General features: G+C 38.5%; 6 protein-coding genes and 1 non-coding gene across 7 annotated transcripts; 4 read left to right on the top strand and 3 right to left on the bottom strand.

Annotated features, from left to right (window-relative positions):
* Window positions 1-1,423: 1,423 nt before the first annotated feature.
* Window positions 1,424-1,673, bottom strand: CBG10928 (the record flags this gene model as incomplete). Its single annotated transcript, XM_002644921.1, has 2 exons — window positions 1,424-1,573; window positions 1,620-1,673. 2 exons carry the CDS (start codon window positions 1,671-1,673, stop codon window positions 1,424-1,426), a joined length of 204 nt encoding a protein of 67 aa, XP_002644967.1.
* Window positions 1,674-2,026: 353 nt separating this feature from the next.
* Cbr-pes-23 lies at window positions 2,027-4,502 on the bottom strand (the record flags this gene model as incomplete). The annotated part of the gene is made up of 8 exons (XM_045239897.1): window positions 2,027-2,212; window positions 2,260-2,379; window positions 2,423-2,519; window positions 2,839-3,041; window positions 3,086-3,367; window positions 3,410-3,556; window positions 3,931-4,287; window positions 4,335-4,502. The coding sequence occupies 8 exons, from the start codon at window positions 4,500-4,502 to the stop codon at window positions 2,027-2,029; spliced, it is 1,560 nt and encodes a 519-aa protein (XP_045094408.1).
* CBG28841 lies at window positions 2,722-2,803 on the top strand. The gene has a single exon. It is a non-coding gene (tRNA).
* A 941-nt stretch (window positions 4,503-5,443) lies between the features above and the next one.
* On the top strand, window positions 5,444-6,640 carry CBG10926 (the record flags this gene model as incomplete). The annotated part of the gene is made up of 2 exons (XM_002644919.2): window positions 5,444-5,545; window positions 6,389-6,640. The coding sequence occupies 2 exons, from the start codon at window positions 5,444-5,446 to the stop codon at window positions 6,638-6,640; spliced, it is 354 nt and encodes a 117-aa protein (XP_002644965.2).
* A 1,728-nt stretch (window positions 6,641-8,368) lies between these two features.
* On the bottom strand, window positions 8,369-14,777 carry Cbr-unc-6 (the record flags this gene model as incomplete). Its single annotated transcript, XM_045239896.1, has 14 exons — window positions 8,369-8,434; window positions 8,483-8,571; window positions 8,853-9,041; window positions 9,092-9,160; window positions 9,245-9,295; window positions 9,557-9,706; window positions 10,430-10,468; window positions 11,854-11,972; window positions 12,024-12,093; window positions 13,180-13,294; window positions 13,376-13,537; window positions 13,584-14,124; window positions 14,529-14,668; window positions 14,712-14,777. 14 exons carry the CDS (start codon window positions 14,775-14,777, stop codon window positions 8,369-8,371), a joined length of 1,866 nt encoding a protein of 621 aa, XP_045094407.1.
* Window positions 14,778-20,472: 5,695 nt separating this feature from the next.
* Window positions 20,473-22,036, top strand: CBG10923 (the record flags this gene model as incomplete). The annotated part of the gene is made up of 11 exons (XM_045239895.1): window positions 20,473-20,544; window positions 20,703-20,768; window positions 20,813-20,917; window positions 20,964-21,023; window positions 21,070-21,146; window positions 21,197-21,283; window positions 21,334-21,442; window positions 21,487-21,618; window positions 21,667-21,747; window positions 21,795-21,914; window positions 21,947-22,036. 11 exons carry the CDS (start codon window positions 20,473-20,475, stop codon window positions 22,034-22,036), a joined length of 999 nt encoding a protein of 332 aa, XP_045094406.1.
* A 414-nt stretch (window positions 22,037-22,450) lies between these two features.
* Window positions 22,451-22,904, top strand: CBG10922 (the record flags this gene model as incomplete). Its single annotated transcript, XM_002644916.1, has 2 exons — window positions 22,451-22,552; window positions 22,608-22,904. 2 exons carry the CDS (start codon window positions 22,451-22,453, stop codon window positions 22,902-22,904), a joined length of 399 nt encoding a protein of 132 aa, XP_002644962.1.
* Window positions 22,905-26,164: the final 3,260 nt, after the last annotated feature.

Genomic DNA, 26,164 nt, shown 5'->3' with positions numbered 1-26,164 from the left:
CCCACTGCTATTCACATCAGACATGTTTTGATTTACCTCTTCCTATCTCACACCACGATGAAGGATTCGGAAACTTTCTTGAAGAATGTGTACAACACACATGCCCCTCACTACAATACTATTCGCAATTGGTTCCATCGTTTCGAAAAAGATGACTTCTCGCTCGATGAAAAGGATCGCTCTGGGAGACCCCGTGAGTTGGATTTGGACAAGCTGAAGCACGCATTGCAATCGGATCCATTTCAATCTAGCCGTGAACTAGCTGTCACATTCGGAGTTCACCATAGCACAGTCCTTGAAGGTTTGAAGTCTCTTGGAATGAGAAAACTTTTTGGTCGATTCATACGTCATCACCTGACTCAAGCCACCTTGACCGCCGAGTCGACGATTCGATTACTCTTCTCACTCTCCACGCGGGCGATCGATGGCTGGACCGGCTAATAACCGGAGATGAGAAGTGGGTCTTCTACGATAATCACCACAGGAAATCCCAGTGGGTTGGAGAAGGAGAGAGCCCACAGGATGTCCCCAAACCCGACCTTCATCCGAAAAAAGTTATGCTCTCTGTGTGGTGGGGAGTGGACGGCCCCATCTACTGGGAACTTCTGCCCGAGGGCAAAACAATAACTGGAGACCTCTACACTACTCAACTACGAAACCTCAAGAAAGCAGTCGACCGTTCGGCCCTGAAAGACAAGAAAGTGTACTATCAACATGATAACGCTCGCCCACATGTTTCGAAACAAGTGAAGCAGGAGCTGATGGGATATGGATGGAATGTTCTCCCTCACCCCCCGTATTCTCCTGATCTTGCTCCTTCCGACTATTGGTTATTTGGCGATATGACACGTGCCTTCGAAGGAAGAAGCTTCAATTCCCGTGGAGCGGTCGAAGCGGCACTCAAACAATACTTTGCCTCACGCCCGGCTGGATTCTACCGCAATGGAATCCATAAATTGAGGGAACGTTGGAGACATGTTGTTGATAATGATGGACAATATAATTAATTATTCGGTTATTTTTTCTTTGAGAAATAAACTATTGAAAAAGTGACAAAGACTTTCCCGCCAACCTAATAGCATAAACTGTTTATCACAAAGTTTTATTCAGGGAGAGGAGAGAGTGAATTTGACGAGCATCAGTTAACGGCGTAAGAGGCGTTGTTTAACGGTCGGATTCTGAAAAAAAGTCAGATGTCTTTTTCCTAATTTGAAATCAAACGTTTTGTGAGAGGGGTAATGCTGCAGCATTATCCCAACAACACGCTCAGGAATTTCGTTGGTTTTCAGTTACAAAATATAACATTTACCGACATAAAAAAAATGGAACTTTTATGAAAATTTCCTTTTTTGCTTCGTCGAGGTTGTTATTTTGATTAGGAACATTTTTACTCTTTTTTTTTTAAAAAAATGACGACTCACTCTCAGTCCCTGATTCCAATGATCGGATCCTCATCATCTTGCGGGATCTGGTTGGCTCCACGACGAAGAACCCGATAAATTTTCGCACGATACATGTAGACGATTTGTCCGATATTGAAGAGAACCAGAAGGCCAAAGAAGGCCAGAAGAATCTGCAGAATTTCATATGAATAGTCATTTTCCGACGTTTTAACTTACATCTCTCTCCCACTGACAAGAATGGAGATTTTTCGCACAGTTTTTGCTGGGCATTTTGGCGATTATCGACTTCTCAAGTTTCTGAAATTAAAGCGTGATATTGAAAAAATAAAACGAAGATAGGGTCGATATAAACCCCAAAAAATATAAATTCTTGTGAAAAAGAGAGAGACGCAGACTGTGGAAGAAAGAGGCCAGATGTTAGGGAGAAGAGAAAAGAAGAGAAAACGAGCGCAAAAAACTTCGCTCGCTTGTAAACAATTTTTATACTTAGCAATGGTTTTTTGAACAAATGAATTGGAAGGAGCACTGAATATGGCATAAAAGCTGATAACAACAATATTATAAACGAAGAATTTCGAAATAATAGCAAAATTACTTTATTACGAAATCCAAATTTGAAAAATTTAATCTGATTGCTGATTATCTAGGTGAACAGGCTTCAAAACTGGATTGCTTGGATCGGACCTCTCAATAATAACCACTCCAGGAATTGTTACTTCAGATGGTCTCTTCTCCTTTTTCGTCATATTTCGGATTTGATTGATTTTTTGCGACATTTTTTGGCTGATTCTTCGGAGGGTAAAACCAATCTGGAAAAGTGTCATGTGATGGAATTAAATAGATCCTATCAAGTCACCTCTCCAAGGTTCGCATCTTTGCTCTCGTTCAGAAAGAAAAATGCAATTAGAAAATGGATGATCGCCGCACCAAAAGCGATGAAAAGTGGCGCGGGTTCCCATTGTCGTTTGACAATTGTCTGAATAAAAATACACATTTTTGAAAATTCTGAAAGTTTCTACCATTTTCGAAGCAATGATTCCAGAAAGTCGAGAGAAAAATGAGCATGCTCCACTGATAGTTCCTCTCACTTCCGTTGGAACTTGTTCTACGACGCATCTGGAATATTTTTTTTCTAAACAATGAGCAGGCAACTTCTTATTCACGTGATTTTATGATATTATCTCCGCATACAAAGTGCACACACTCTCGCTATCTTTTTTCTCTCAAAATTTTTAAAACGCTTTTACTCTCGGCATGCCCGCTAGCGCGCCCCACTCTTGTGTAGACTTCATTCCGTTACACCTTTCGTATTTCATGCGGAGAGATGGCCGAGCGGTCCAAGGCGCTGGTTTAAGGCACCAGTCCCTTCGGGGGCGTGGGTTCGAATCCCACTCTCTTCAGTTCCTTTTTATTTTTTTTTGTTTGAGGAACTTACAGATAACAAGCGTCCCATATAAATTCTATAGATGAGTAGCCAATCAGAAACACAATCACATAGAGAGTTGGATGAGATTTGTGAAGACCAAGTACAATAAAAATTCCAGAAGCGCACATGGAGACACCATTAATGAAAAGGGAAATGAGATGAAGATTTCTACGACTGATGATCCCAAGATAAATTTCGATGAGTCCCAGGAGCTGGAAATATAAATTTTGTAAAAAAAAGGAGAAAATGAACCCACAATTTTACACAACGCTGGAACTCCAGCAAGTAACATCTGACTGTAAATCAAGTTATTTTTGAAAATGATAACTTCTGAAAAGTCGAGCATTGTGGCGGTAAAGTTAGTCATGATCCAGATAGCACCAAAAAGAATTATCACATTTCTGTACTTCTCCTTCCTCCAAATCTGGCAGAATGTCAATGGTTTGGATCTTATTCCAGTTGGCAGGGTGATTATACATTGGCCGTTAGACTTTTCAAATATGTCGGACACAATGGTTTGAGCTCTTTCTCGTTGTGCCTGGAACATTGAATTGAAATAAATGACATTTTATTATTTTACGTGGCACTGAAGATAAGTAGGACTTTCTGGGACAAATAGTAAGTAAAGAATGGCTCCAAATAATGTGAATCCAGCGCAAACATGGAGTGAGATCCTCCAGTTACGAGAGAAGAAACATATTAGAGCAAGAATGAACTTTCCGGTTGGCTGAAAAATGAGACTATGTAAATTACCGTAAATGCTTGCCACCCTACAAAATTTGTGCTCAATTATATCTTTTCTCATGAGAAATGTCTAAAATCGGACAATACACTATTTTCTGTAATATCTCTAACATTTTCATAGTCCACAGGTTTTTGATAGCATTCACAGAAATTGAGACACCGGAATTTCTGTAATAGAAACCCACTCAATCCGTCAACATTAAACTCAATTATCCTGTATTACTGTGAAAGATATCAAAAATTTGTCAACTGATAAGATGTTGATAATATTATGATTAGTAGTTTATCAGAAAGTTTTGGAATATTTCACAGGAATCGAGATAATTTTTCTCAAAATCGAAAAAAATTTATTATTACCCAGTTGGCAAAAGCTCTAGCTAGAAATCTAGTTCTCGGCGATATCAATTCAGTAGTAAGACTCCAAGAGACAACAATAATTGCTCCAGTTTGAGTTCCAATGATAAACCGGCAAATTGCAATTATAATTGTAGAAGATTGCAATCCTTCAAACAGTAAAACAGCCGAAGACACGAGAAGGCTGTACTGACAAACAGTTTTTCGGCCACAATGATCAGATATATACCCAAACAAGATGGACCCAACGAATATACCAACTTGCTGAATGGCAATTACGTTTTCCCACCAAAGAACACTGGTATCCTTTTTATCACTTAGCCATTGAGCATGTGTGGAGTAGAAACTGGAGTTTTGAGACTAAAAAGTGACATTTGGATCATTATGAATATTTTTTTCAAACTCACAAAACGGTAGAGATCATTACTCGAATAAGAAAGTGCTTCTTTAATGTAGGGGTCATCGGGATTCAATTGCTGGCCAAATGTGGAGTAAATTTGAAAGACATTTTGAACCATGAAAACCATGGCTACTTGAAATATGATTAGCATCCGGAGTTCATGACAGTTCAGCATGGTTAAGGGGAACCCCGAAAGTCAAGAAGAAGTCGAAAAAGAAACCGACTGCAACAACTAAGGCGGCGCTATTCCCGGAAGCTTTTTCCAAAAGTTTCGATATAAATGAATCATGATTCCAGAAAAACAATGCCCGTATTGTTTTCAAAAATGTTATTTCTTGATTTGAAAAAGGTGAGAAGCGGGAAACAGAAGCCGATGATTCAGAGTCCATGATGACCAACAAAGATCTGAAATGAAATCATAGCGGTGGTGGCATCAGAAGAACAATTGGAAATTGTTTCTCTTTTCACTTGAGATCATCACACAGAATCAAGAAGACAACCGTGATACCAAAAAATGTGATAAAGAAGGTACGAAAGAAACTGAGAAGTGTTGTCTCCTGCTGCGAATCGAATGTAACAAAACCTTCCCATTCTAACTGAGTATTTAGTTTCTATTGGTCTTTCTTGTCCAACTATATAATTTTCGAAAAGTCGAATGAGGTGAAGTTACCTGAGAAACACGTTATATCTTTTTTGTTCTTATTTTTCTGTGTCCAAAACAGCGCAAAACAAAACAATGTTCTCCTTTTCTGCCGACTCGCTTTTTGATGGTACCTATGAGATTTTTCCAAAAGATAATTACCCACCTGTCCTTTCTTCTCACGTCGAGAAGCAAAAAAAAAGTTTGCCACCCCTTTTCTCCCGTTGTCTTCAATTTTGGCGTCCGCCTTTCTTCTCATTTGTGACATCTGAAATCTTGGGCTTGGCAATGCCGTAAACCGTTCAGCTGTCACTTTTTGTCGTTCTCGCGACTTTGAGTAATTGATTCCAACGCAGTCAATTCTCGTAGTTATAACCTTTTTCTCTTTTCACTTTCCGATTTCAATTCGAGAGTCAGTTACGCTTTGTTGAGGGTGTGTAGTTTTTGTTGTTATTGTTGTTTTCCTTGACAACAAAATGACCGTTTCAGGTTATGGGAAAATGTATCTACTTCAAATCGTCATATTCTCACTAGTAACTGCATATTGTCGTTCAGCACTCTATGATGATTATAGACATGTAAGTAAAAAATTTAAGTTGTAAATTTCTGATTTCAGATATACTTCATTCTATTTGATTAGTTGTGAGATATCATGCTAACTTGTAACTACTTTTTCTCTGATTTTCCGTGACCCGGCGGGCCCGGAACCCGATAGGATTTCCACAAAAGTGATTTTTATAGCATATTCTAGTCTTTAAATTTTACAAATGAAGTTTTTCTGATACCGGGCATTGAAAAGCCTAATTCAGTCTTGGCCTCGCTCGGCCTTTTCTGGGCCGGTCTTCATTCAAAAATGTTTTTTATAAATAGAATTTAATTTGAAAATATAGAGATTTTTGATCGAATAAAGATCTTATCAAATTTTAAATTCGAGATGAGATTGGAATTTTTCAAAATTGAAAAAAAACTAGTTTTGTATCAAACCAACTCTCTATCACAGTACCGTATTAAAAATCTCAATTAACTTGTTTTAAAAATGAAAAAAATTATTGAAAAAAGGAAAATCGCGTGATGTATACTGATAACCAGCAAACATTTGAAATTAAAGCAAATTTGTTATATTGAAATATCGGTCACAGTATCGGACAAAAAGATATCATATTTTGACGTTGACAGTGTAAAAAAACAGCTTCGAAGCCCCTATTAATCAATGGAGAGTTTTCAATTTCTCTAAAAAATGTGTGCTTCAATTTTGTAGTCGACATTTCTGGTGAGAGTCAAATATCGTATGCAAAAAGTCCCAATACACGTTATAGGCTATTTATTTTTATACTAACTTGCCCAAACTACTTAGATCTTAGATTGATTTTCTAGGAAAACCTGTAGTTTTATAAAATAAATTCTCATCTAAAAATTTCCAGGCACAATTTATCCGAGACTGGGCTGCTCATTGCGTCGACAAATATCTGCCAAAGTATGATGCTCAAGAAGTAGGACCAGAAATCAGAAAATGCGATACAGAGCGATGCGTATACTTCATGTACAAGTACATCGCTGACAATCTACCTGAGAAATTCCTTGAGTTTGACATTTGTTTCGAGACCAACACTGCCAGAAAGTCATCCAGATCTCCATCAACGAACCCGGAACAACATTACACTTCTAGAAGTTAGATTTTGTAGTTTTCTTTTCTTAATAAACAATTGAACAAGAAAATGACTTCCTTCACCAGAGTCCGTCCCTCCAAAAAAAATCCAACATTTTTTCTTGTACCCGTCCGTCCAAGAAACCACAAAACGTTTCCCCAAGGGCTCATTTCCAATATCCATCACAGAAAACTAGTGATGATCGAAAGTTTTGAGGAGAAAAGTGTGAAGACCCCCCGTGCATAATTCTTTTCTTTTTTGCTCGGTGCTGACACGTCGTTCAGCAAGAGGCGACGACTTGCACATTTGTCATTTCGGGCGGACCGTCGCAATTCAACCGGGAATACTTTGGCCACTAGAGCCAGCCACTTCTTGTTTCCTATCGTAAAAACGTGTATGTATGTATGCACTCGGGAGAGTAAAAAAATTAATCGAAGTAAATTGAATTGTTTCTTTGGGGTGGCGCCGGTGACTGGCACAGCCAGCTTTTTGTGGATCACTGCTCCTCGCTTTCAGGTAATGAAAAAAACCGAAAAAGTGACTACATGAAATGAAAAATGTACTTTTTAAAGGCTTCAGTGTTGGTGAGAAGATTAAACGAGAAAAAAAACTGATCAATTTTGATAAGCATGAAACTGAAAAGCTGTAATAAATTTAGAAATCAGACTTTCAAAATTGCTCTTGATATTTGGAACAGGGATGTTCGGAAAGGGAATCGGAATACCGAAAAACCTGATCATTTTCAGAATGAAAGATATACGGTATATCAAAGGCACTTCGCTTAAAATTTCCTCGCGGGTCTCGAGCAGAATCAACTTTATTTGTTTTTTGCTTGAAACCTGGAAATCAGGATTTTTTCTGAAAATCTGATTCTTCTAATTTTTCAAATTTCTCAAGATTGGAGGATTCAGAAATTCAGAAGATCAGGAACTTCATCAGATCCCTGATTTGGGGGTTTTCAAAAACACATTTTAGATCTTTCGAGTCAGAAGCAAACATGTCTTACAACTATTTTGATACCAATAAAACTGGTACTGTTCCCAGAGAATTCAAATTTGTACAGCTGACACCTTTAAGACCCCAAATTCCACCAAACATGCTCGTCCACGGTCTAATGAGTAACCAGTATCAGGTGGTCCACGGTGTCAAATTGTGACAAAGAGGAGAATAAAGGGGATTAGACCAAAAATGCATGTGGTTATGCAAATCTGAAGAGTTTTACGAGCCACTCGACTTGCACCTGTTGCCAAGATATCCGTCCCCATTCCTATTGTTTGAAACCGTTTGTAATCTGGAGACTTTATTATTGTACTGGACAGGTTTAACAGGTAAAATAAGTGTTTTTAAAAGAGAGGAAGAGTAATGACACTGCTTTTTTTAAATGAAAATGTCAGGTGGTCTTCTCAAAATTGGAGAATGGATGTGGAAAGTGTATAGAGTTAGGTAGATTTGAGAGAGAGAAACTTCACAACCAAAGTATGAGAATTATGGAAACAAAAATAAGACAGAGAAATAAACAGGTAGAAAATAATAGTGCACCACAGAAAAATGGAACGTCATGCTCAAGGAAAGGAATATTTTCTTGTGAAGCCAAATGGAATGGTACTGCTACAGTACGGAAAAGTAAGCTATTTATAGAGGAAGAAGAAGAAACTAGATTGGATCAGGGTCACACGGATTCAGAGATTTTTGAAAAAAAAAACTGTTCATGAGGTTAGAATGAAGAATAAATAGGGAAATTTTTTGAACTTTAAATTAGTATCGGTGTGAAGTAATCTCTGGGCACTGTCCGAGTTTGTCCTTCTTTGAAAAGCGGAGAACCTGAAAATAAAGAAACAATTAATTTTTAAAAAATCCCTCGATTCTCACCTTATCCATTATATCGTCTTCCCACTCAACCAAAACAGTTTGCGGGTTGACAATCAATCCATCACGCTCGTGATCCGAATCATTCTTGCCTGAAACAATTTGAAATAATCAGCTATCAGATTAGCACCTCTATGTTATCTATTGTTCCACGCCTAATCCATCCTGTCACATTTAACACTTCACCCGCCAAACGCGCCGTCTTTCTCCCCCTCCGGACACTTAATTAGCATTTTTGGTGGTCATTTATCATTGGGTACTAACTATCCTCTCTATATCCTCCTTGTTCGTTTTCTCAGTGACAAAACAAAACACGGAAGAGAAGGAGAGGGAGACAATTGAATTGGAAAAATGGGTTGTGTAATGGACTTACCAAGGAGAAGATAACGACGTCCGACGCGGAGCTTCGGACACTTGCAAATGACACCTTGAGGGGAGATCCAGAGAGATGTCTCGCCGCGTTGAATGTTCTCGTTTCCACGTTTGAACACAGACTCGATGACGATCTTGTACTTTGCCCATCCATCAACCATCTCGCGGCTAACCACAACCATCTGAGCAGCTAGAAACGAATCGAATAAAAATTAGAATATCCTGAAAAGTATAACTTACCATGATCCCGCTTGCAATATTTCTTCTGGTTAAGTCTCTTCGGAACAATTCGGCACTTTGAACACTGGTCTGAAAATGTCATAAGGTTTTTTTTCCTGCCCAATATTTGCGTATAGTTAGTCAAGGACATCATGTTCCTAACTATTTGTTTACCTTGCTCCCCTGAATTCGATGATCCAATGAAATCTGCCTTCGTCGGAATTTCTGAAAAGATTCACATAGTTAGGAGTATTTGTGTTTGTTTATGTGTGTGTGAGGTGTTCAAATGTCATATGTAATTTGATTTTGTTTGAGAGGTTCCAACTCATTTCCCTTGGGAAGGCAAAAGGTGTCATTGAAAAGGCACCACCTCTCAAATTTCCCCCTCCGATCTTCAAATCAACAATAGAAAGAGAACTAAGCTATTATGCAAATCTTTGGGTCTTGGAGTTCCAATGTGCTTGTGAAAATCTCATTAAAACTTACTGATACATGGAGTGACAGTGGAACGGCTCTGTTGGTAGCCCTTCGCACAGCGGTTGCATGTGGTTCCAGTGACTCCAGGTTTGCACACACATTGTCCTGATGATTGATTGCAACTCTTTCCGAGGGATCCGACCGGGTGACAACCGCAAGCTGAGAAAAAATTATTGAATATGGAACATTTCGAAAACGGATAGGATTTTAAACTGGGTGATCTTAGAATAAAATACTATAAAATCTATAATAGAATGCCCTCCTAACATTCAATGTCGATTCAATTTTTTGGGTTAATGTCAAAGATATTGACACGTTGTCAACTGATAAGTTGTTTATCATAATATCAAGAATATTTTTTTCTGTTGACAAAATGTTGATATCTTTCACAGAAATCGGCAATTGAATTCAAAGTGGACGAGTTGGATGGGCTTCAATTAGGGCGAATACTGTATTCTGCATATTGTACAAAAATTGAGCAACAAAGATTTACTTGCTGCCCCGTCTGATCCCTTTATACAACTACCTAAATACGTTTTATGATTCGATCCCGGCCCCTGGATAGCGGAATCCCTACCAGCCACATCCTTCCTCCCAATTCTCCCCAAATTTCCAATAAATATCAATTTGTTGCTCCACCAATTAAAAACGAGCTATTCAATCCGAGCAACATTGTTCGAGAGAGGTGACACAAGTGTTGCGTACTCTCTTCTTCTTTTTCTTCAATATCTTTTCTCAATTGATAAGCTCAATAAATCTTATCAAACAAATGAGAGGATGAGGTAGAATGCGACACGGCAGTGATGATATCCCTCCGACTACCACACACCGAACAGCAATTTGTCCGCCAAGTCTCCAACACTTTTTGATAAACGAGCACACTGCTTCGTTGAGCACCATCACAAGTTGTTGATGAAGCAACTGGCGTCAGGGATGAAATTGGGATACGGTAATTTGACATCCGACAAGTGTATCTGGTCGTAAAGATTTGATTTTGTGGCATTTTGTTATTCCCCAGTCCGGATGAATTACAAATTAGATTTGTCTTTTTTTGTACTATATACTTCCTCCCGATCCATCTCTTTTACTTTTTTAGGTCGGAAAAGCAAAGTGTTTGTAGGTAATTGCGGTTGAGGGGTGAGAAATTGAAAGGGGTATTATGAGGTGAGCGATGATGTGCGTATTATGCAATCGTCGCCCTCGCCTTATATTTCCCTATTCAATTCGCGTCGGTGACCATCCAAGGCCAAAAAAAATGGTGGCGGGAAGAGACGGTGATCCCTCTTATGGGTGTCTTCTTTGGAATGGGAGGAAGCATCATCTTGTTTCCCATGTCTTTTGTATTTGTTTTGGCTAATAGCACATTAAGCTTGCCTGACCAAAGAAAAAGGTATCGAAGCGGAAAGTCCGCAGATGGATGTGGTGATAATTTTATGTTTTTTATTCAGTAGCCAGAGGCGTCAATGAGGGAAGGTTGGAAAAAAAAAACCTAAAGGCCATTAATTTGTATACATCTGCAGTTTCTGGTTAATCTTGATTTCCGATTCGAATTTCAAAAAAGGAATTTGTTCAAAACAAAGAGCTCTTTCAGAAAAATCCCTCTAAAAACAAAGAACTACTCTCCATTCTCATTGTCTCGTTTTTTACAAGCCCCTAGAGACCTTCATACCTCCTGGTCAGCACTTTTTTCGACCTCTTCTCAATATTGTCTCACTTTTTTCTCCTTCTGAAATCTAATCAACAAGGAAAACTACGAAGTAACCAGGCGTGTGGTCACTTTCTTGGCCTTTTGTCCACTCTCACTCGTTTTCTTCTTCATCTCACTCAATTCCCAATTTTGGCAACAAACACTGCCCAAAATTCAATTTCCCTCCTCCTCCACCCTTTGTTGGCTTCTAGAAGTTTTGAAGGATGTGTAAAATGGGAAAAAGAAGAAGAAGAAACAATTGGAAGCAAAGTGCTATACAATCGGTGGTGGTGGTCAATCGAGGAGCCCGGCAGGAGAAAACGGGAAAGATGTGTTTCAATTACGTAACATTGGTGCTTGAGAAGGGTGCTTAAATTGGGACCCCCTTCTCTTTTTCTTTTAGCCCCCAGAAATTAGTCGCTTCATGACCACCACAGGGATAAAGGTTCTTGACATGGGCCACTTCACTAGATCCCCACTGTGTTTTTAGGATATTTGACATTGTTTGGGTTAGGTCATACAGAAAGAAGGTCCCAAGGGCTCCAAGAACAAAAACGAAGGAGATCGAAGTCGTCGGGTTGATAAATGACGTTTCAACGCTTTGGTCGGTTAAACTTACATTTACAGGCTTTACGATGAGTCATTGGTAGCGAAGTGTCTCTAACGAATCCAGGTTTGCACAAGTGACAATTTCTTCCTGCTGTGTTGTGTCTACAGTTTAAGCAGACACCTCCCGATCTGAAATTTCAAACTTTTTTTCCCCTATTCCGTCTACCATTTCAATCTAACCGGTTTCCACTCAATCTGAAGAGCTCAGCGTCGAATCGGCATCTCTTTGCGTGTTGGTTGCAGTTGCAAGCTGGAATTTTCAATTCATCATTCAATAATCCCGAGGCTTCGGTTGATTGTGAGCGCCTCTTCGTATTCGTCCAGTTTATTTACAACCGGCGGGCTATTAATCTAGCAGTAATTCATGCAAGCAGCACATGTCTATGTATGCCTACCGTAGGAATGTTCATTCCCATCGCACATCTATTAAAATAGGCCGCTTCTACTACATATGGCGCTTCTGACAATCACACAGAACCTTTGAAAGGGACAGAATGTTGGTTCCAAACACCTTTTCACTAACTTTTCACACCTCGTTCGTCATATACATACTTAATCCAATATATATTGACGTCGGCACGGGGGGACCCTATATTCGGAACGGTTGTTTGTATATCGCCTAATACAGGGGTTCGGAACAATGTACTTCCCCAGAACGCATCACCTGTGTGTGCATACTAAACGAGGTAACACCGAGCAAAACAAGTTATGCGGGAGTTTCTACATGATTTCGGAGTCCCTTAATGTTTGAGGGTATCCAAAAAGAGCCTAGTCGGCATCAGAAAGGTTTTTTGGAACGAATTCAAGAGGGTACTCAGCTTCATCGGCAACAACAGGCCATCAGATGCGCGTTTTGACCCGCTTTTTCGGTATGGGAAAGCCGTACGGAATATGATTATTATAATAGTCATTTGATTATAATTCGCGTTTTGTCTTGTCCGTGACGCCGTGTATCTAATATTCTCATTTGTTTTTTGATAGCATCATAATTTTTAATGATCTGGACTTTTCCTCCTCGCACCGGTGCTAGAAAACCCATGAAATTCCTTCACATATGGAAGAATAGATCCCGACCTAATTTCGCGCAAAAATTTTTGAAAAGGAACGTAGAGCGCGTTAACACAAAAGTGTGGAGATAGATATCCCGTGGTTTCTCGCGCATTGTACTTTGCATTGACATTTGTAATGAGATGGAACGGATCGGGGGCCTCAGGCATTGGCATTAATATCCATTGAGATATTGGAACGCGCGAGACTACCTGTATGTTTGAGAAACAACTAATCGGCTGAGTGCGCGAAAACAGAAAACGTTTCATTTTCCTCAAACCCCACTTACCGACGCAAGAGTTGGCTGAGTTGGCAGTGGCTCTTCCCCATGGACGATCGTAATGGAACGGTTTGCACATTTCGCATTCGGTTCCCGCTGTATTATGTTTGCAGTCACATGTATACTGAAATAAAAAATATCATGTTCGTGTACTTATGAGTAATAGAAAAAAATGAGAAAGAGGTTTCGATGACTAACTGCTTACCCGGCCCATTTTGTCAAAGATGCATCGGCTGGCGTGACCATTACATTTGCAGCGACCACCAACTGCAAGTTCTCCCATTGAGTAGAAATAACGTTGTTTGACTTCGTCGTCGGTATCGTTTCCATATGAATTGACATCGTTAGACAATCCGTATAGTTCAGCCTAAAGTCTTTGTTTTTATAATACAGTACTCTTTTTCTATGGATACCTGATCTGGGCTTAGTCTAGAGAAGACCACCTTGATATCAGTGGCTGTGACCCAATCCTGAAGTACCGGCGAGTTCTCAAAGTTTTGGGCAGATGGTCGATTCTCCAGGAATGGGAACGCAACACGGTTTCCACCTGGCCCCATAATGTGTGAAGCTGTACAGACGGCTTCTTGCTCGTTTGACTTGGTGATACTAACATCCGGTTCCCGGCCAAAAATTCGTCGGCATTCAGAAGAGTAAAATTGGAAGGGAGTCCATGTTTTTCCAAAGTCGGCCGATTTGTAAAGTGCCATCGAATCCGGGAGACGAGAACAAAAGTGCATTGAGACGTAAGTGAGCTCGAACTTTTTACCGAGTGACAAGGTGAGTGACACATTTTGTGGGCTCAAACTTGGAGTGGAAACCCAGCACGTCATGTTCCCAATCGAGTTCAAATCGGTGAGGAGAGAAGCTGGATGGGATAGAAGAGGATTGCGAGCGTCACAAGTGTCACACTGTTCACGAATAATTCCATCTGGACCTTCTTTGACAGTACAGAATCTAAAAACAACAGCTAAATATCTTTTTTCTCTATTTTTCATATTGACCACATAGCTGTAGCTGTCCAAGCACATTTTTCAATCTAATGCATACTTGTAGCTTGCCCAATACAATCTTAATCAAAAAAGGCAATTTTCAAGACGGCGAGAAAGGGGTCTACAATGTTTGTTATAGAGAAAACGGAGAAACTAAACCTTATGGAAACTAAAAAAAAAAAGGAAATCCAATTAGAGTTTTTTTTCGAAGATGAAAGGTTCTGGGCAAGTTGAAGGAAAAGAAGAAACAAAAAAGCAAAATCAAGTGAGTGTAATCATGTTAAGGAAGAGAGAAAGGTAAATAATCAATCAGTTGGAAGAATAGACAAAAAATGAAATAACGAGATAAAAAAGAAAACATTTACTTACTTGGATGGGCCGTTAGTTCCACAAGTGTCACTGGCAATCACTGGTTTACCAAAGGCGGCATTGATAAACTCAGGAACACATCGGACTGGTCTTCCGGTATGATCATGGCAAGGATCATGGTCAGGAGCTCTCATTGAAAACTGAATAAACAATTAAAACTCGATTAAATCCCAAAAATTATACCTGAGAAAAATAGGCTCCATGAGCTATACCTAGGCAGAGGTAGAGCGCTAATCCGTAGCGGATCATTTTGTTAGAAAGCCTCAACCGCTACTCCCACTGGAACGGGTAGTAATAGCAATCTGGAAGAAGCGATATGCAAACTAGACAAAAAATTTTAGAATGGTAAATTCGAAAAAAGTGAGAAAATGAAGGAGGACGATGGAGGAGGAGGGAAGAATCGGGAGTAAACGAGGAAACGAGACGGGGAGGCAAAGGAGAGGCTGGGAGAGAGGGGGGCCCACGTCTCGGGTGAAGGAAGGAGGTGGGGCTTGTCGGAATAGAGGGAGAACGAAGAAGACGGCCTCCGGGGCGGGCACTTATTCTGCTACCGTATGCCGTACCACCAAGGGTCCGAAATAGGGAAAATAATAGGGCCAGCATCAGCTTTATTGCTGTATTCATATTCATGAGTTGATCATTTTGCCAGTTTATAGGTTTGGGAAAAACCAAGATGAATATGAACGAGGGACTGAAAGTGAATTTAGGCTGGTGTGAAAAATTAAGACAGTCAGTAAACTTCATACTGATTCTCTATTATTCGAAAAATCACATGTATGACTATGATCTTTTCTCACAAAAGTTCAGAGTGGAAACAAAATTTTGAAGTTCTATTCCATGATTTTAATTAATGTAGCCGAAATGAAAAGAATTTTCAATTCTCTCTCTGTAATGATATGGACAATTTTGTGTCCTGAATTTGTATGCTTTCTATATTTTCATTTGAAAAAACAACCACGCTGTATTGAAAATTTTTAAGATTGATGAATAATGGGATGTGACTTTAGATTTTTCGGAGTAAAATTCATTTTTTCTTTTCTGGACATGCTCGAGTAGGCATGCTCAATTTTCCATGTCTCTATATATATTCCTAGATTTTTTTGTTTTCTACCTTCTTCCTGTAGACAGCAGCATGCTGACTTAACCGTATCCAATAGGCTTTAAGTGGGATTAACCCATCACTCTTTACAATAACTCATCGCAACCGACTCTTCACCGGGTGACGTGGAACTGTATGAGAATTCAGTGCAACAATGGGCGATGAGTGACTCAGCTGCCATTGGGATTAAGGGTGGGACAGTGGAGAGGGCCGTGACAGGTGATCCCCCTTAATTTTTGTTCCTTTGTATTCTTATATGGTTAGGATGGGTATGAGAAGTGTAATCGGAAAAAGGTGTTGAAAACTCCATCTCAAGAAAACTTGAAAGCGGCGAAACTATCTGTGAATTTCGATGAATTATTCAGTGGCAGACAAGGGATCGCAAATTGAATTCGTTCTTCTTTTCTTACAATTTCTTCCCTTCATCATCAGTCTTCTTTCGGGTTTCACACGTTTATCGCAAACTATCTAAAGCTTTTTACTACCCGCGGCGCGCGACCCTTCCCCCCTCCTATTCTCAGGACTTATTCATAATGTATAACACGGATTAGCAAGCTCGTTTCATTAGAATATTGAGAGTTGATGTAAAATTTCAATGAAACATATGCCAAGAATAGGAAGGACACGAGAGGAGAATGAAAAAAACACATGTATTTTCTAGATGGAAAAAAAAACTTTTAGCTAATCAGTTTTTTTTTTCTGAACGAAAGATCTGCTTAGGTATGTTCATAACAGTGCCGATTTTCCATTTTCTCCGTCAATAAATCTCATTTCCGACAGACCACCTATCAATCTCGTTGTGGTAAATGAAAAAAAAGACTGATGAATGCATGAGCCGGAAGTTTACCTCAAAGCGTCGGCGTCGGCATCGCCTTGACAATACTTACACACAATACTAATTGTGGACGATTCATTGTGAGAAATGGAGGTGTGCAATCACTCAATTCGGACTGATGTGACATGTTTCATCCTTTGAAGACGGTTGAAGGTATGAAACAACATTCAATAGGATGCATTTCAATTGCGTCGTTTCTTTTGAAACACAGTTCATAACTGTCACGTTGAAATGGGTAATGGAAAGAAATGTGGGTCGGTCAGTAAAACATGTTTTGACAAAATTACCGAACTTTGAATTATTCCTAGAAAAGGCCCAATCCGAATGTTGATATTTTCAGATAGAACGAGGAAATTCAAGATTTTCGGAACAAATGATTCGACATTACATCTAAAATTACTTACGTCTTCCGATTTCAGGAATTCGTTACTTGCCGTTATAGCTGTAATCGAAAAACATATCAATTTATCTAGGTTCATGTAAAATATATGAAAAAGTAATCAACTAATAAATTGTTTATCATAATATAACAAACATTTGATCAGTTAACAGATTTTAAAAAACAAACCGAGATATATAAGCTCAGAATTGTAAGTTTGGAGACCCTCCTATTACAGCTTCTAGGGATTCTATCAAAAAAAAAAGTATTCGAAAATAAATTTACAGAACTCCTGTGCAAAAACAAAAGTACCAAAGTCAGAATCAGGGATTTTCAAAAGTGAATAACTGTTAACTCCTTTGTTTTTAGTCGTACCAACCTGTTTGGCACTCCTCTGCAATTTCCTAGTTTATATTCGTTTGTTGCTTTGCTCCTCACTCTCTATTAGAAAGTCAAAAAAACTTATATTCAATTCTCAAGCTTTTCAGAATGTGCGGAAAAACAGAGAGATAGATAGAGAAAAAGACGCAACTTCATTTATTTTTTATAAGTATGATGTTATGGAAATGTTTTCGAAATCAATCCAATATAAAACAAATTTCTGAATTCTCGAATTGCTCACTGTTTTCCACTGTTTTCAAACATTAAAGGAGGGCAGACAACAAAAATTTCGGGGAAAATTTCAGGGAATGTGTATTTTGCCGTCGCGGTGTTCGCACCTAAAGCACGCAATCCCACGCGCAAACATTTTCATTTTTTTATTTCCCGACTTTATTTTTTTCATTTTTTAACGAATTCAAACATTAAAAAAGCTCTTTTTTCTTATTTATTATAAAACCCATATAAAAGTGAATTTTTTATGTAAATTTAAAGTTCTATCGACCGATTATTTTGCCAGTCAAACTGTTTTATGACTGGGGTTTTCAGAGACGTCTCCATTTTTACTGCTTCCTTCACCTTCCGACGACCAGCCCTGCACGAGGATTGTTTTAATTATTTGGTTTTTTTTTTTCAATTGTTATGTCTCTTTCTAAAAATTAATTGTAGTTTTTTTCATAATTTATTTGTTAACATAATAAAACAAGTTTCTTCATTTTCAACTGATTTTGGTACCTCGGAGCGAGGCCTCGGCGGCACGCTGGTAGCCCTTCAGAAACTCCGAGTTCAAAAAGTTCAATCCGAAGGAAACAAGGGAAGAAAAAAGTAAAAACACCAGCAGGGATTGAACCTCTGACCTCCTGAATACTGGCCTAGAGCGTACCCACTATACTACGCGTGTAAGAGGCGACCATCGCGTTTTTCACATTATGAAGCGACGCCGCAGCAGCAAGCTAGTGAAGAAATTAGGGTGACAAAAAAGAGCATTTTTTCGTCCTTGAAGCGTTTTTTTCAGGTTTTTAAGTACATAGCTATATTTATACTTCAGAGTTATATCTTTTGAGTAAAAATGAAAATTTTGAAAATTTTGATGTCTACCCTCCTTTAAAGTAGCATCGAAATCCTTTAAATTAGCCTTGTTTCAGTAAAAGTTTGTTGTGGTGATTCACTGTTTCTTGTATTTTCGCAATTTCTCATTGAACAGAAATCTGTAGATTTCCTGGATTCAAACCTGACCCGAAACTCATCTCCCAAACGAAGACCAATCTCAGGATGAGACCGAATACGTCTTTCATTCATCTAGATAACCATCAATAACCCCGTGTGTGCTCATCTCCCCGCTTTTCGTTAATTTAACTGTTGCCCATCCCCCATCTCTCCTCCCCATGTCAATTTCCGGTCATCGTATTTGGTCCAAGATCAATTAACCGATAAAGCCCTTTAAGAAAAGAGAAGATACTATATAATAGTGACATGATCCAATTTGCACATTGTTGTTGGTGTCAAGTGTTGTTATAGGAAGGGAAACTTTAGGGTTGAAAAAGGGAGGGACAGAGATTTTTAGCATACTCAAAAAATTAAGGCCCGACACGCTGGTCAGGCCGGGCGGGGAGGCTGAAAATTCAAAGACCCGGTAGTCCTTGGTTTTCCGTGTTTGCAAAACATCTGAAATTTCAAAATGTTTTCAATTTTTTTGTGAAAGTAATATTTATTAACAACACTCCGTTCTTTGCAAAAAAAATATCATGAAAGCCATGGAAACCTTGGAAACTAAAATGAAAACTCATGACTCGGCTCCATTCCTAAAAATGAATATTCCAAACATAACATTCCGTTGTTTTGCTCAAGAATAATCTCAAACATTCTTAATAAAATCTTGTGAATTTACAGTAGTAGAAAGATTGTGACATCAGCCAGAACTATATTCAACAAATTAAAATCCGCTGTGCTTTTGAACGCTACTATAACAATTGTGGATTATTGTGAATCAAATGTCCGGCAGAAATTGCTTGTTAGTTGGACGCAGACATTATTTGTTGTCCGTATATGGCATTTGTTCTTTTCCTCTCAGTTCGATGCTTCAAATCCGTTTGGTTGGAAATATGTGATGACACTAAAAATTGTTAATCGAAGAGTGAACAACCTTTGAAGCGGGACAGATTCGCAAAATGAAATGATCATATGATCTACTCATTTTCACGGCTCTCATCATCTTACTTTCACATTTGAATCTCATAATTCTTTCTTTTTCGAACTTTTACAGAACACACTCATTTTAAACCGACTTATAACGAAATACTGTCTAAAACACCACACACCAAATGTTCTTCCCTCCAATTTTCCTCGGGTTTCCTAATGCGTTTCGGTGTCTGTTACCGTTGTGTCTCTTTGCTGTCAATGGCTTTATTTTCTGTGATAACAACTATGGAAAACAATCGATTGAGTTATTTGAATGTTTACTGAAAACAACCTTTCTTCTTATGGCTTCAAAAATTTCGAATCGCTGTTATCGATTCTAACCAATTTTTTGTAAATTTTCATGAGTTTGCTACATTTTTTGATGTTGGAAAATTTATGAGTTCTATTGTTCTTTCGATGTTCTGTTATCACATTTTTTCAAGCAGATAACAGATGGTAACAAAAATCATCAATTATATGATTTTCGGTTTTTATGGAGCCATTCTAAAAAAAATAGTTTTCAGTCGTCATTTTTCAGTTTTCTGTCGTAGCCGATAAATGGAGTAGTCAAGCCCAAAAGTTTATGATTACTGATTCTTGGAATTTCGCTGGTTTTTGAGCGGCTTGGAAATTTCACGGACCACCGGGAAATTGCATGCGTAAAATTCTGCAACCGAATAATTTTGGATGACATAATTTTGATCAGCATTTTTGTCATAATTTTTTGAAATTTTGAATATACGCAAAAAATAAAATAAAATAAGCAGATTACTGACCTCATGGCTGTGGACTTGAAATATTTTTTATGTCGCCCTACATCTAATAATAAAATATAAGTTTTCAAATTTCTTTTTTTAAATTTCCCTCTATTTTCAACGTGATATTTATGAATATTGTCATATGCTGATAAGGTCAATAATAGGAGGGAAAAAGAAAATGATCGAGAGAGCCTGACCATTTGATATCATAACATTCTATCAGAAAATTAAAACTTTGCACTCTATTCTTGACTTTTCGAGCCAATTACTTCATTCACTTTGAATTTTTGAAATAAAAATTATTTATAGATTCAAAAATGAGTGTGGACAAAAACGAAGAGACGGGAGCAACAAAAGTGTCAACAGCTAGTCTTCCAGCGCTCCCACAGGTTGTGAATTCCTTATTGATAACCGTTTGAAAAACAAAAAAACTACTTCTAGCCATCGTCAAGAGCGCCTTCTACATTGAATTTGTTAAAAATGACCAGCAGAAAGGTAAACAATTTTTTGTTTTAGTCGGAAATTTTAATTTTCTTATTGATTGCAGGAGCTAGCGGAATATATTATCATGATAATTGTGAATTTCGCAAACGTTGGTCTTGTTCTTATCAAAGTGAGTATGTTATGATTTTTTCTTAATCACAGGAAAAATTTCAGGGTGTCGCTGCATATGTTTCTTGCAGTTTTTCAATTGGAACATCTGCAATTGAGAGTTTTGGAGATGTATTCGTCAGCATTTTGTTGCTGGTTCAACTTTGTTTGGTAAGTAAATCGTCAACTACTTTTATGAGACAATCAATCATCTTAGGACAAACGAGTAAAAAAATCAGAATACCCCAGAGGAAGGTCATCAGAATCTACAACTAATGTGAGTTAAGAGAATCAAGATTTTTTGAGAAACCATTAATTTTCAGCTCACTGCATCTGTGGTTATGATGGCTTTGGCGTTTGTAAATTTTATTCAAAGTTTTGATGCATTAATTACAGGAAAGTGAGTAGATAAGCAGAAAACTGAAAAAAAAGTTCAATTCAAATTTTCAGATTAGAACCGGACTTTGGACTTCCTCACATTCTTGTAATTGTCGTGAACATTCTAGTAAAAATATTCTTGTTTTTCGTATGTCTATTGTGAGTTTCATCTTTTTTTTCTAATCAATTCTCAGTCCATAGATTTTCAGAAAAAGAGAGAACAACCAAATCAGAGTTTTGATGAGAGACCAGCTGACTGACGTGCTCACTAATAGCATTGCACTTATCGCCGTTTGTATTTCATACACAGTGTGGAAGGTAGATCGAAAATTGATTGATAATTTCATCAAGTTCTTTTTTAGGAGTGTGATTTTATTGGAGCCACAATAATCTTCTTCCTGATTGTCAGAAATTGGGCACCGATTGTTTCCGAATCATGGTTCAAGCTTCAAGGAGTCAAGGGCAGTAAAGATATCAATAAGAAAATTGCAGACGTAATTTCTTGCCGAGGATTAAGAAAACAATTTGCTTTCTAATTTCAGCTTCTATCCACTAATCTTGGTCTGTTCTCTACTCTCACTGGATATGCCACTTATCACATCGGAAACAAAGCTATTGTTGAAGTGAGCGATTAGTGTAATCTTCATTTGTTTTATTTGCCAATTTTCAGATCTATTGTGAAACTGAAAATTCCGAAAAACGTGCTGAAATCCTTTCAAAGTTTGTGGATGACGAGATCCACGCTGTTTATCTTCTACCCGTTGAAGAATCTAAGGCAAGCAGAGTTACAGTAGCCCTCTATAAATCAAGTATATATTTCAGCATGTGACCCTGAAGACACTCCCAGTTGAAGGAGACAGTGACAGGACGGCGGAAACCGATGCTGCAGTGCAGCTACTTCAGAAAGTGTAGATACTGTATCTGTTCCCAAACTTGATAACTTTTGTCTGTATTGATTGCATAACCTGGTGAAATAATCGTGTTGAATATTTGGTTTTTGTGCTCAAATCGAAGAATCGTCGAGAAAATTATAAGAAAATTGGAGGCAATAAGGAAGCGCGCAATCAAGTCACAGACTCCAAGAGCGATTATCTCAAGATCTAATAAAATCTTCGGTATGGGAGCCCCAATTTTGTTGAGATAATCACAGGGACCCAAATGCCGCGCGCATGTATCACCTAACAACCGAGACACGCCCATTCACAGCAATTATTTTGGACCCAACCCCTACACCTGGATTGACTTTCAATCATTTTTTATTTTTGTAAACCTTCCCAAAAACCCAAGAATACGAGTGAACTATCTTGACTGTTCCCGAGAGAAGCAATGAGGCCTAAGCTCACCTTTGCTTTTCTGGGGTGTTTTCTTCCATTCATCATCAATATCGCTCTTGTTGGCTCAACAACCTGGCTCGTGATCAAGGATGAGGTAACCCGTCAGTAGATTTTCAGTTGTTCCGTTTTTTCAACTCATCAGTCTTTAGAGCCCGCTAGTCGTTGTGATTCTAATCACGATGTCACTGTGCGTTACTCTTGTCCTCATCAAAGGCCTGCATCATTACTACACGGAGTTGCACGGAAATATGGAATCTGGACCAGCGCGTCGCCTTACGGCTCGATACATCATCAGAGAGCCAGAGGAAATGGTGACACTCACTCATCTTCATCGACCACTCGGAAGGTCGTGGACAGTTCCAAATCGACCAACGTCTCCAGTGCCGCCTCCGAGCCCACCTCCACCTACTCCTCGCACTCGTGGGGCTCGCTATTTAAAGCAGTGAGACAGTAGGTGAGGAGTTGAACTGAAAAGTCAAATTTGGGAGCCAGGTTACACTACCAACAATTTTTTAAACATTTTTTTTATCCGGGATAGTGAGTTTCTTGACACTCAAAATTTATTTTTCAATTAAACTCTAATCTATTCTCCATGAGGCTCCCATTATCACACTTCCTTTTCTCTCTGACTTGAAATACTCAATCCTCTGTCTTATTATGACAAGAGGCTACTTCCTTGAATCTTTTTTTACCCAAAGCAGTTTTGAGCGGTATGGTTGCATATTTGACTTGACCCCCTGTAGGGGAGCATACTGTTTTTGGGCCAGTTCTTCTTTTTTTTTCGTTCTCCGATTTGACAAAACCCCAGCACTCTTTTTTAAATCTCAAGTTCAAGCTTCGAGCGGTATGGGTCATACAGTACTGGCCATAAAGAATGCGACAACTTGTTTTTTGAAGATAACTTTTTGAAAACTCAACTTTTCAATCCGAATTTTTGGTAAGATTTTTTCAGCACTATCAAAAACTTTTAGGCTAAGTTGGTTTTAATATTCTGCTACAATTTTTTTGAAAATTAATTTTTTTCGAAAATTCATGAAAATGACATTTTTGGAGATCTATACAAAGAAGCTCAAGAAACACCGGAGGTCAAAAACAAAATAAAGGTAACAATAAAAAGTGATTTAATATTTCGTTGGGTATCCTTTCGCATCGATAACAGCCTTGCATCTACGTGGCATCGACTCCAGGAGCGTCTGAACCACCGTCATCGGGATACTCTTCCAAGCAGCTTCGAGTTGAGCAAACTTTTGATTGGCATTGGATGCTCTGACTCCTTTGAGGCGGCGTTCCAGCTCCTCCCACATATGCTCGATGGGATTCAAGTCTGGAGATTGACTTGGCCATTCTAGGAGGTTCACACGGTGACGTCTGAACCAATTGGCGACATGACCCGAAGTATGCTTCGGGTCATTATCCTGTTGGAACACCCACGATCGGCCCAAATTTGCTCTTGCCCATGGTCTCATTGTGTTCTCCAGGATGTCTTCGTACACATATCGATCCATGGTTCCAACGATTCTCTTCAATGGTCCCATAGAAGTGTCGGAGAAGCATCCCCAAACCATCACAGATCCACCTCCATGTTTCACAGTTGGACATTGGTACTGTGGAGCATACCTGGAGCCAATGGGACGTCGAATCCACTGAATACCATCAGTTCCGAACATATTGAACTTCGATTCATCGCTCCAGATGTGATTTGCCCACTCACGGGGGCCCCAGGACAAGTGCTGTTTAGCCCATTCAACGCGAGCTTTTCGGGTTTTCAAACTGACGAGTGGTTTTTTGACTGGTCTTCGTCCGTGCAGTCCAGCAACTGCAAACGTCTTCTAATAGTTCTTCTCGATGGTACCGGTTCATTTGGAGACGTCACAGAAATTTGAATATCCGTAGATGTGCGTCTAGGATCTTCTCGGCATGCGCGCAAAATGTTCCGATCCATATTTCTGGAAGTGGTTCGGGGTCTTCCTGGAGATTGGCGATGAACAACGCCATTCTAAATTGTTAAATTTAGTTGAGAAAGCTGATTGAAACCTCACATCATCTCGATTTTTCTTCAGAATACGGTAAATTTGGCTGGAAGAACAACTAAACTGAGTTGCAAGTATCTTCGGATGCGCGCCGAGTTCATGACCACGCACAATGCTTTTTCGCTCGTCCACAGAGAAGGATTTTTTCCCGAATGGTCTAACCATATCTGAAAAACAATAAAACAATAACTAAAACTAATTCCAATTAGTTGTCTTTCAACTTTATTTAAAAAAACCAAAAATCATGAAAAATATGCAAAATGAAAAAAAAAAGAAAACAATTGAAAAAAAATTTTGTTTGCAAGATGATGCAATTTCCAAGTACGCAAGTTTTCGTAACTTTCCAATGTGTCTACAGTAAAAAATTCGAGTTGAAAAGTTGAGTTTTCAAAAAGTTATCGTCAAAAAACAAGTTGTCGCATTCTTTATGGCCAGTACTGTATTTGACTTGACCCCCTGTAGGGGTGCTCACTTGAAATTCATTTCTTTCATCCCGAACATCTGACAGACAGTATTTTTTCCCGACTAAAAATTTTACTGACAACGAATCCATTGCATTTTATTTTCTGATAAACTTCTCGCCAGCTAATGTGTTAATAAATAAACTTGCATTCAAAACTCGGTTTCAATTTTTTTTTTCGGATATTCAGACTTCCCAGGTTTTCAGATTCTCACTGTTCTGATTTTAACTTCTTCAGATTTTTACTTTTTCAGATTTTCAGATTTCAGATTTTCCAGATTTTCGGAATACATAAATAATTTCAAAAAAAAAGATTAAATTAGAAAACTGGAAAATTAAAACGGCAAACTTTTTTCAGATTAAAATATTCAAGTCTCATTTTTAGCAGTTCTACATTTCAGTAGACGACGTCTCAATTTTCGATTGTATTCTAATTTTTGAATTTTTAAAACACTTCAAAACTTGGAGAGCTTTTAATTTTTCGATGTTCATTGTCTCAAGATCAGGCTTTAATTATTGATATTTTTGTTTCTGAGAATGTTAGGAATTTGGGCTTTTAAATTTTTGGAATTACCATATCGAAATTCCAGTTTACAAAGTTTGCGATTTCAGAGACGCTCTTATGTTTGCTAACCGTCATTTTTCAGAAATTTATAAGCAACCTGGAATACTATTTCAATGTTACCAAACTGAAAGTATCTACACTTTACTCCATTTAGTTTCCTACAAAGTGGGTTTGTTGAGGAAGTGAATTCTAATGAAGAGAAAGTCGCAACCGCGAAAGTAGTTCCACGGCTAATCGAAATACCACCACCTGTTGATCCGGAAAACCAGAATAGACTTTTTTTGTGAAGCTTTTGCACATCTGGAATGATGGTGTCGTTAAATATCACAAGATGTTGAAAGATCTGGAATTGTTTCTGAACAGGAAGTGAAGTCAGAGAAGCATTCCACATGGAAAAACAATCTTATCAATTACCAAACTGTCTTTATACGTTCATACAAATGAATAATTTCATTATATTGTTAACGAACACTGTTTCATTCCTCCGCCATAACCTGATATAGTGTAACAGAATATGCCAATTGGCGGCATTTTCACGGGCATCAAAAGGGGAAAAAAGAAACGGGGTGGGAGGTGGGTGGATCATGTTTTTTGACCATATACAACAAACGGTGGATATATCTAGTAACGGCGTTCAGTGCCTTTTGATCA

This window comes from Caenorhabditis briggsae, assembly GCF_000004555.2.
Source record: "Caenorhabditis briggsae complete genome, chrX, whole genome shotgun sequence".
NCBI lineage: Eukaryota > Metazoa > Nematoda > Chromadorea > Rhabditida > Rhabditidae > Caenorhabditis > Caenorhabditis briggsae.
The sequence above is the reverse complement of the archived record's forward strand: the minus strand, read 5'-3'. Positions and strand labels throughout refer to the sequence as shown.